This window comes from Hyperolius riggenbachi, chromosome 2 (assembly GCF_040937935.1).
Source record: "Hyperolius riggenbachi isolate aHypRig1 chromosome 2, aHypRig1.pri, whole genome shotgun sequence".
Lineage (NCBI taxonomy): Eukaryota > Metazoa > Chordata > Amphibia > Anura > Hyperoliidae > Hyperolius > Hyperolius riggenbachi.
In genome coordinates, this window is record NC_090647.1 from 238,009,455 (window position 1) to 238,021,033 (window position 11,579).

Below are 11,579 nucleotides of genomic sequence, written 5' to 3' on the forward strand. Positions count from 1 at the left end.
TTCACGGCTCGATTCTGAGCCAATAAGATGGCTCGATAGATAATTTCCGACGTGTCCGCTCACCGTTCGATCATTTTGCCGCTCGATTCACCATTGAAATTAACTGAAAAAAAATAAAAAAATAAGAAGAAAAACGAGCGGAGGATAAGAGAATTCAGTGGGCAAAACGATCAGGCGCAGAATCGAGCGCCAGAATCAACCCGTGTATTCTCAGCATTAAGGGAAAAAAAAGTCTACATACTAAAGAAAAAAAAAAGAAAAAAAAAAAAAAAGAAAAAAAAAGGAAATACTGAAACAAAACGCAGAAGCAGTGAAAACAAAAATTGAGCTATTTGCTGTTTGTTTGTTTGTTTTTCCCATTGACTAACACTTTAATAAATGCATGTTGATTATATTAAGAATGACTGCCTTTGCCTTTTTAGTTTCAAAAACTTTTGTGAAAAATAGAAAGATACGGGTAACATGGCAAAGGAAAAGTCATGGTAAGATCAATTGGAAACTATAGAAAAGGATTTTTACGAAAAATTGCATAAAACACACAGTTTATCTAATAGAAAACATCTCAACCTACGAAAAGAACTTGGATTATAGGCATGGTCATGGTATTAAACACCACACAATCCGCTTAAAGTAACAATCATTGCCTAAAAGTTTGATAAAGCACTTCAATTACCTATGGAGAACACATTTCACAAATCTAAAGGAGCCAAACTTTCTAATATGGGGGTTTCTATCCAATAAATTTGTCTTCATTTTTTCATTTAGCATAGTAATCTGGATACGGTAAGGAACACCTGATAAGCTAATAAAGGTTGCAGCTATTGTGAAGCTATGTAGGTCTTAGTGGCATTCACAATAAATTGTATAAGTTTATGATGTGCGCGGGGAAAGTCATCAGGTTGAACGCCAAGAAGACAAATGATGGGATCCAATCTCTAGTCTTTGCTTTTTTAAGGCCCAAGTGCAACTACCTGTTTTTGGCAAGGGTTAACTGGTTAGGACCATCAACCTTGCAGCTGAAGCAATTAATTTGGGCACTGACAGCACTCTGGAAAAATGGATGTAATGTTAAAGGAACACTATCGATTAACATGTTTTTTTAACCTGGGGTTGAGAGAGTTTCTGAAGTGCTGGTAAAAAATGATGTATACATTTCACGTGCTTATCTCTTTTGTTTACTGTATCAAATTCCTTTCACTCTTAACTGATGGCAAATCTGATGGCAAAGTGAACCATGAGGGGGAGGGGGAATTCCCTCACACTTCATCTGTTAAACCCGGTGTGTGAGAAAGCTCTCAGCAGCTTCAGCTGCCTGTGTCCTGTGTCTCTGAACTGTCTGCAGAGAGCAGAGGGAATGCAACTTGTTAACATTTGTAATTGTATGTGAAAGCTGACACCACAGCTTTTCATACTTTTTTTGCTTTCAGAGAAAAAAATACTCTGTAGTCTGATATGCAAAAAACACTGGCTGTGCATTGAAGCAGACAACGCTTTTGCAAGTGACATGATGAGATAGACATGGGTATGTACAGTGCCTAGCACACAAATAACTATGCGGTGTTCCTTTTTTTCCTTTCTCTGCCTGAAAGAGTTAAATATCAGGTTTGTAAGTGACTGACTCAGTCCTGACTCAGACAGGAAGTGACTACAGTGTGACCCTCACTGATAAGAAATTCCAACGATAAGACACTTTCCTAGCAGAAATTGGCTTCTGAGAGCAAGAAAGAGATAAAAAGGGGAATCTCTTATCAGTGAGGGTCACACTGTAGTCACTTCCTGTCTGAGTCAGGACTGAGTCAGTCACTTACATACCTGACATGTAACTCTTTCAGGCAGAAAAAAAAAAAAAAAAAAAAAAAAAAAAAAAAAAGGAACACAGCATAGTTATTTGTGTGCTAGGCACTGTACATACCCATGTCTATCATCATGTCACTTCGGGTATCCTTTAAAGCTTATCCCTCTGATATGTAACATAAAAAGTAATAAGATGTTTACACAGCTACTTAGAAATTATTTGTACATTGTCATTTTAGAACACTTGCGTATTAATAGTATTCCTTTAATGGTGACTACAGCGGTGCTCAGGGGTTAATTTGGAAACCGGCGGCACCCGGTAATTTCCATTTTTAGGTGGCACAGATATCGAAGAAGGTTTTTAGTGGCAAGAGTGCATGTTGTGGTGGGAGTAGGGGTAGGTTAGGGATAGAGTAAAAAAAAAAAAAAAAAAAAAAAGAGGGTTCCAGTGAGAATAAGGTTAGGTTTAGGCCCGGTTCACATTAGCGGTGGCTATCCGGAATCGCCGTGCCGGAGCCGCACCGCATGCGGAACGGACCAAACGGACGCACGGCATAGCAATGTAAGTCTATGCCACCGTTCACATGCGTCCGTTTCGTCCGGACCGGAGCCGGACCGGATCCGGACTCCGGCGTCCGTTCCAACATGCGCTATTTTTTGGTCCGGCTCCTCCGGCAGCCGTATCCGGGGCGGACCCGGACTGCACCATCCGGCCAATACAAATCAATGAGAACCGGATAGCGCACAACACACTGGCTAAAAATCCGGATGTTCTACCCCACTTCCTATGAGGATTGTTGCGGCGATATTGGATCGGGGACACATGGGCAAGCATTTTGGAGTGGAGCAGCACGAGCTGGAGATGTTGGCAGCATGTTGGAGGTGGAGGTGAGTGCTAAACAGCAGAGGGCCTGATTCCACAGGTCCCCCTTCTGCTGACCTCCCAGACCCCAACATTTTTTTTGTTTTTTACGTAACTTTTGCCAAACGGATCCGGATCGCATCCTGATGAACACCTGATGCAACCTGACCGGATCCGGATCGGATCCGGATCAGAACCGTACGGTTCCGGTCCGGATCCGGTCAGGTCATCCGGTCCGTTTGGCAGACAACCGCAAGTGTGAACGGGGCCTAAGCAATCAATATCAGTAAAATTACTAATATTCTATTACTCATAGCCCAATAGTGGAATATCTGTAATATTACCAATATACTACTAGTGGCTATCACCATGGCCCAAATTACCACATTGGCCTCAATTCACTAAGCTTTATCACACACTTTATCAAACGTTTGATAATTTACCTGATGGGTAAAATCTAATTTTGAATTCACTAAAAGGTGTTATATATTTATTGAATGTTTTATTGATAAAACATTCAATAATCTTTAACACCTTAGTGAATTCAAAATTAGATTTTACCCATGAGGTAAATTATCAAACGTTTGATAAAGTGTGTGATAAAGCTTAGTGATTTTAGTCCATTGTGTTGCGTTGGACAATAGTAGTCACTTAGCCAACATGATGAGATTGTTGTAATGGTGCACTCACATTGGCATGTTAGCTGTGTGGTGCGACAGAATCTGTTGGAATAATGGGAGGCATGCTGTGTGGTTCCCGGACAGCATGTGCGTTTACAGTTGCAGTGATGCATACTTTACATGTACTGTATGCAAAATATCATGTATGTAAGGCTTAATGCGACCGCCAGGGCTCAGAGTAGATTTCTAATAGTTGACAAAGGAAGTGAGGAGAAGGACCCACAGTGGGGACACAGAGCAGTAGTAACCTGACCTGCAGGGATGGAAATTGTTCCATTCAAATTTCATGTAAATTGTATGCAGTTTGAAATTGGATAAAATAAATAAAGTTATTTCGATTGGTCTAGTTTGAAACTGCATATAAGTTGCATGAAATCTCAATAGAAGGTTTCAGTGGAAGTTGCTTTGTATTCCCTGTGACAGCTGAACAGGAAAGCAGCGCCACACGTTATCCAAGCATTGTGTCGTTTCCTTTCAAGCATACGCCTCACTGTACTGTTAACGTGCACGTTTTAGGGGTAATGAATTGCATGAAGTCCGTTGACATGCCACACCGCAATAGCCGCACTGTGAACATTGCATAGGTAGCACAATGTAGTGTGGAAAGCGGCCGCACCACTGTGAACATAGCCTTACTAAAAACTAACCACAGATACAGAAGCTGTGACTGTTACTATAGTTCATAAACATCAGCATTATCAGCATCTGTGACATATGTAGCAGTTGACTTCTGTAAGATGACTGCAGAGGAAATGGTTATGCCTGTGCATTGTAAAAGGAGGAAGTGGTTTGCTATACCATGGTGCACAAAACAACATCTACAAAATAAAGCAACAAGACTAAAACGTTTTCTATGGATTTGAGCAGCTCTTACATAAGCACAGGCATGTTGAGATGGGTAAGATTAGAAGAAAATAAGAATTATATCTACAACATTCCAGCGTACAGCAATGTATGGGAAAACCCAAAGATAACATTCAAGATACTTTTCACTGGAGAAATTTTATACACTTCAAACTCTGTCAACAAACCTTTATACTGTCAACATCTTTCATAAAGAAATATGCAGGAACTAAAATTACAGATAGTATAATATGCACAATTTACATGAAGACACATCTTGTGGAAGAGTTTTATTTCTTTACAGGGAGCACAAACCTGCAGCCCTTACATATAATGAGCACACTTCAGAATAAATTATTTCCTGATTTGATTAATCTGCACGTAAAAGTAACGCATTTACCTTGCAGTGTAACTAAACACATAGATAGTAACTGCCATGCCAGAACTAAGGCAATGCCAGAGTGCTCAATAGTACAGGAAAGCTAATCATTTATATGGTGTCTGGAGGAGGGTTGGCATTGCTTGCTGTCCTATAAAGAAACAATCAAGTGAAAACATCCAGATGTCTTATGCCAGAGTGTTTGAACTTTCACCTTGCCCCAGCTTGATTGTTATGTAAACAACTGAATCCACTATAAAAGTGCAACTCCAGACCCAAACAACAGGGTATTGCTAGCAATGTGAACAAGCTGAACTCAAAACAGCAATTATTTAATCCAGGAATTTTCACAAAAACAGATCCCTCAGCCCTCCTGCCTGACCCCAGTTCCTGTCCCAAAGGCTACCGAATACAATAAGTCAGAGAAAAGCACTGCTGGATTCACCTGTTTTCACATTTGAATAGCTTTTATTATTAGTCTTATGCTGGGCATACACGGCGCAATAATGCGCCGGTATCGAGCCAGTGGCTCGATGCCGGCGCGCCCCCGTTTGTAAGCGCGGTGCGTGGATCGATTCCCGCTCGTGAACGCAGGCACGTCCTTCTCAGCGCGTATCAGAGCTTCGTTTTTGCCTATTGTCCGTCCGCGGGGATCGAGCTGGGAATCGATCCCCCGCGTGATCGGACACGTCGGATATTACCAATCGAGCCATCAGCAGCTCGATTGAGAACAAGGAAACTGACCGTGTATGTCCAGCATTAAGGGTCCATTCACACTCGGGCAATTCCCGCTAATCGCTGCAGTAGCATTTTTAAAGCGCTAGCACAATAGTACGTTTATGGCAGTGATCTCACTGCCGCAATTGTGGGCGAATCATGATTAGTGACAATCGCCAAAAACGTTACCTGCAGCATTTGTTGGCGATTCAGAAGCGATCGCGATTATCATGCAATAGAAGCGCTAATCGAGGTCGCTCCAAGAATTAATAGTTGCCCAGTGATTTTTTTTTCACGTTACACATCACCCGCGCAAAACGGCAGCGCCATTTTGCGCTTTTAAGTGTAAATGGGCCCTAAGGCAGGGGTCGCACTGAAAATTTAAGTTAATTTCTCTCAGGAGTACTGGAATTTTGCAGAAGGCTTATTAGGTTTGGAAACTGATTAATCAAGTTCATGGGTATCAAGCATTTCCCTTCCAAATCTGTTTTAGAGATGGTCAATGCAATGCTATTAACTCCGGCTTCCATGTAAAATGAATGCAAATTGTATGCAGCTTGGAGTTGGGACAATCAAATGCACTTCCTGTCAATTTGGATTGGCCCAGTCTCAAGCTGCATACAGTCAGCATTACGCTTACATGCAAGCTGGTAGGCAATAGCATCTTATTGGACAGCTCTACTTACTAGTCCTCTACAAAGAGCCTGCTCAGCCCAGGGTAGTCGATGAGAATTGTACGATGGGCTCAGCTAACACTTGGCTGAGACACTCGACACACCAGATCTGTCAGGGATGCTGTACACACACTAGATTAATGGCAGAGGTGGTCATTATTGGCTTCCTTGGCCAAATTGTATCTAGCCTATGTACTCGCTTTATTTTCTTAGCTAACTAACTTGATACTATAGGGAAGGGGGAACCAATTCGGATCCTCTCTGATAGAAGTTTTACCAGGCTATACAGTATTGAATATAACCCTGCATTTCAACTTTGCTCTAAAACATTATTTACAGCATATTATATGCAAAAAGCATTTTTTTTTTACTAGACCAGCATTGGAAGGGTTAAACACAGAGGTTTTAAGTTCCATGCAGACGTTCAGATAGTTACATTCTATTTAGTTAGATGTATCTATTGATAAACAGTTACACACTCTTTGGCTGTCCTCCAAGCTCATTCTCAGTGAGAGAGATGAGTCACAATAAACACTTAAAAGATACATATTTGTAAACAAAAAGTATCTAACTGAAGTTCGGATGCGTCTGCAGAAATCTCTAGGGACTTTAAAGCCCTGTGTAACCCTTCCAATGCTGGTCTAGTAAAAAAAAAATGCTGGTTGCATATAATATACTGTAAATAATGTTTTAGAGCAAAGTTGAAATGCAGGGTTATATTCCGCTTTATTAAGTAATAATCATCTCAGCCAGAAAACAAAATATTTACGCTCTCCTTAAATTGAATCATGGTCTGTTTAGTTAATGCAGGCTGGAGGGAAACAAAAAGATACACAAACTTTGGGAAAGCGTCCATATACAATACTGTACACCCTTCACAATGCAAGCAATGCTCCCACCTCTGCTAATAAGCCAGTGCTGTGTCCTAATACCACTGACATCGCTCTCATGTACATTCTTCAGCACAGACACAGCTATAAATCAGCCCACCGCCCCAGAACTATAGAGGACAAGGCGCAACAGATGTTGTCTATCATTCTATACATGCAATGCTGCTGGGCTTAGGCTACATCTGATACACACTGCACAGGCAATCACCAGGATCCACAGAATCTCTGCTTCCACAAAAGGACATGGGCTGTTTTATCAGATAACAGGCAGCTAAGCAAACTAGACTTGAGCACATCATCAATACGGCAGAAGCAGCAAGGAAACTACTGATCAGCACAACGTATATGGAGTCAATCCTGATAGCAGCTCAGTCACACACTCCGCTAGGCAAATAAGCAGAACTCCGATTGCAACTTTGAAACAAGTGCCCGCGGTACTTACAGCATAGCAAAGTCTCCTGGTGCAGAATACCGACTCTCCAAACATTGTAGCAATGACAGCAATCCACAGCAGATGAGAGTTCCTCTGTTAAACCCACAGATGAAGCAGGCACAGGTCTTGCTCCTTTGCAAACTGCATCCACATGATGGCAATCCTAGAGCCCCAGCCTGGCTGCTCCTTTCCTTAGGATAGTGCGGTGACTGTGGAGTAGCATCCAGTGGTCCTGTGCCAAGAGATAGAGGGGGAGGTGAGCAGGTCTCGGGCACCCCAGGAGTGGGTTTCAGCACTCCAGGCTATGCAACCAGCAGCAGCAGCAATTCAGGTTGAAGGCTCCTCGCCTTGCCATGAGTCTGTGCCTGGAGCAGGGAAGGGAGGGGGCTGCTAGGGAGGAGTGCAGACTGCCCCCTCCCACACCTATTACACAGGGCTATTAGCTATTGCCATTCATTGGAAGGGGAGAAAAGATTTCCTTGCATAAATGCTACCTTTGCTTATGACACAGCAGGCGACAGCAACAAGTGCTCAGCGTCTGTCTCTGCCACCGGTGACTGCAAGCCTCTTCTCTGCTGGATGATGTGACAGCATGATCTCTCAGCAAACCAACTGCATGCACACTGCTAGAGAACTGCACTCAGGTTACATCCAGTGATTATTATAACGTGTATTCATCAATAGAAAACACCAGCAAAATGAGATCTACCCTGGTTGGTTGTGAATATCAAGTGTATTAATCAGGATACACAACTAGCAAGGATGAAATCCACTCCCGTGGTAAATATATCCAGGCTCCTTATTTCTATAAACAGTTCAACATTATTCAGTCCTAGTATGTAATACAAAGATTAAGATGGACAGAAACGGGGGAGCAGGTATATACAGGTGCATATTATATCGGCGCTGCTCCGTTCTGCGCGGGGAGAGACGAATGACGGCTTTCCCCACTGCTGCTAAACTCCGAGGCGGCGTTAAATACTATTCCCCCTCCGATTTGTCACAACTCGGAGGGAGATGTAATTCGGGGGGAGAGCAGTGGGCATCAAGACTGCTGACAGTATACGCCTGCTTCCCACCCCCTTTCTCCATCTTCATTCGGCTCTGGTATCCTTTAAAAATACCCTACACGCCTAACCCCCCCCCCCCCCCCCCCACACACACACACACACCCCTAATCCTTAAAAACACACACCTCCACTCCTTACCTCAACCATCCCCCACATGCCTAACCTTAACCGTCCCCCACGCCTAACCCTTAAAAACACTCCCTCCATGCCTAACCTTAATTGCCCCCCCATGCCTAACCTTACTATCCCCATGCCTAACCCTTCAAAAGACCCCCTCCACACCTAACCTTAACTGCCCTCCCCCACGCCTAAGATCCCTTCCGCGTCTAACCTTAACCACCCCACACACACCTTACCTTAACCGACCCCACTGCCAGTCCTCAACTATTATGATAATGTTGGGGCGCCGCCATTATAAATAGCGGCTTTCGTGTAAAATGTATTATTTATTGGGCACCCTTAGTGTGAAATTTGCTATTTATGGAGTGCCCACATTTCACATTATAGCTGCTCTTTTATAATGGTGCCTATGGCGGCGGCGGTGCGCAAGTCTCCCACTTCGCAATAGTCTTCTTTATGTAGCACTAGATGCCACCTCACATAGGCCCCTTATATAAACTAGGGACTCAATGCAGAATGAGACCCTACAGAGTTGGGTTACTAAGCCTCTGGGATGGATGTATATGTCTTTCAAGGGCTTACACCAAAAAAGGGTGGGGAACTAGACACTTCCATTTGCTGAGGTAAGTATCTAACATTTTGGTTTTAAAAAGTAGCGGGTTTGCTGTATGGCTGCTTTTACACTGCTGCATTGTGGGACAATGTGCTCTATTCACAAAACCATGTGCGGTAACTTTTTTTAAGTGAACAATTACCTCCAGTGATAATTACCGATTTTTTTTTGAGTATTCACTAAAAATTTACCAAGTGTGATAAATGTTTGATAAAAGTGCAGTAAAACAGGTGATAAAATAGTCAGCAATATGTACGGAAAAAAAGCTTTTTTGACCACTGTAGGGCAGCCCATATACTTGCCACCCATTACACAGAGACGACCCAGGAAAGCCTGTCATATTTATAGTGGGACCTCTTGCGCAGGACAGAATGAAAACATATATAAATGCACCCTGTATGTATATAATTTAGCCTGTCTAATTCCCCCTCATCTGTGAATAATCACAACTGTAATTTGAGCTCTCAGCTTTGCCAGCTGGCTACCTCAGCAGAGCAGCTAATGTGTAAACACAGGATGTTAACCCTATGTCTGCTTCCATGAAAGCAGGAAGTACACACGCTAGAGATTTTTTGTTAGATTTGTATCAGCTGTAACAAAAAATGTTTTTCTTTAAAGGTCATAATGCTGTTGCTTATATTTTAGAGCAGAGATGAATTTCCTCCTCGGCATCTATAAAATCACCTAAAAGACTGTACGAGGTCGGAAAGTGCGCCTTGAGATTAGACACACTCGACTTTTCTGCCTTCTATGTAAAATTGACATAAACTCGAGCAAAGAAAGCTCCAAAGGCTCCATCCTGAAGGCCAAAAGCAGAGAAGTGATAATTATCACCTACCATTTGTGGGTGATAAAAAAATCCTTCATTAACACCAACTTTTCAATTGAGAATCTCAAATTGGAGATACATTTTGAGGTAATTACCACACTTTTACCGCATGAGGTAATTTAGGAAGAAAAAAAATTGTGAATTTCAAAATGGAGATATTTTGGTCGGTATTTATCACTACCTTATTTAACTCATGCGGTAACTCATTGTGAATAGAGCCCAAAGAGTTAGTCAATATAATCACATTGCTAACGCAATGCAATTATAGTCTAACAGTACGTCCACATAGCAGCTTTAGCAATGCGGTGCGACAGATCCACTGGTAATATAACACAATGCATGCAGTGTGTTACTGCATAACATGCCCATTAACATCTGCAGTGATGCCAGTGAAGCATACTTTCTATGTACTGTATGCTTTACTTTATGATTCCCACCACAGGCATGTTTGATGCTTTTTTCTCCTTTCCCAGACATGAAAAGGGTTCCTGCTATCATGCCAATAAAAACTGAGTTAAGTGCTGCAGGCTGCGCTCTTTTCATCTTCATCACCACAGGCTAGGGGCGCCGCCAGCATACAAGCAAGCCAAGCCCCCGCTTGGGGCCTCATACTGTGGGGGGTCTTGCTCTGCTGCTGGCGGCGGGCGAGCGGGCACAAGGCAGAGCGGCGGGGAGAGAGAATTTCCCAGTTACCTTCCTCGATCCTGCCAGCTTCGATCTACTTCCTGTCCCGGCATCTGTCGCTATGGTAATAGCGCCTCCTGTGATGACGTAACCACATGAAATCACAGGGGGAACTCTTACCGATACGCCGCGCGCTGGGAGAAGCTGAAGATAGAAGCGGTGTGCAGGATCCAGGCAGGTAAGTGGAAATGTATTTCTCCCCACTCCCCCCGCCGATTTGCATAGTAGGGTCTGTGGGCCTGTTTCCACTGTCTTGTGAGATGCGATGCCAGCACAGCAGTGATGCAAGATGCATCCGAATCCCTCTAGCTGTGCCATGGCTCTAGGTATTTGGATGTGTGATGCTTCTAAATGTATCATGTTTTCTGATTGTTTTCCACACATGCGAATTGGAACGCAGCCTATTTGTTTCAATAGGCTGCATTTCACTGTCTGAATTCACATGCATGAAAAATGCTGTAAATCTGCACTAGTAGAATGGGCCCACTAGAGGCTGAGGATTAGCAGGACAGCCAGGCGGTTTGCATTGTTAACAAGGAAATAAATATCAGCCACCATATCCCTCTCACTTCAGGATTGATGCATATTTTACAAGGGAACCACGCCCCACAGCTCGGTGACATGTTTAACACCCAATCCTAATGTATCTGCAACTTTTAGCATGGTTTTATCAAAAAAAATTATATTTTACACTATAAGCTTATTCTCTGGTCTGAGGATGCCTTTGGAACATTAACAAATTGGTTATACTGTATTGGAGATTTGTTGGCATTAGCAGATTGAAAGAAAGGGGGCGGCCCTACACCCCACAAGCTTGTACTTACCAAATCCTGTAGGGTTTTATTCTATGGCATAGTTTCTCAACACATGGTACGCCTACCCCAGGAGGTACTTGGGCTAGATTTAGGGGTTACTTGAACTGCATACATCAAACAAGGGCACCAGGAAAAAAGGACGCGTGGTATAGCCCAAATTTTAAAATATTATCTGT

At 42.9% G+C, this 11,579-nt stretch overlaps 1 protein-coding gene across 5 annotated transcripts in view; it reads right to left on the bottom strand.

The window, feature by feature from the left end:
* ARHGAP6 (Rho GTPase activating protein 6) overlaps nucleotides 1-7,636 on the bottom strand; it is a 330,561-nt gene extending 322,925 nt beyond the window's left edge. For all 5 annotated transcript variants that reach the window (XM_068268347.1, XM_068268345.1, XM_068268344.1 and 2 more), the window contains exon 1: nucleotides 7,282-7,636. In XM_068268347.1, the coding sequence (XP_068124448.1) occupies nucleotides 7,282-7,326 (45 nt within the window). In that variant the 5' untranslated portion in view covers nucleotides 7,327-7,636. The remainder of the gene's footprint in view (nucleotides 1-7,281) is intronic.
* Between the last annotated feature and the right edge of the window lie 3,943 nt (nucleotides 7,637-11,579).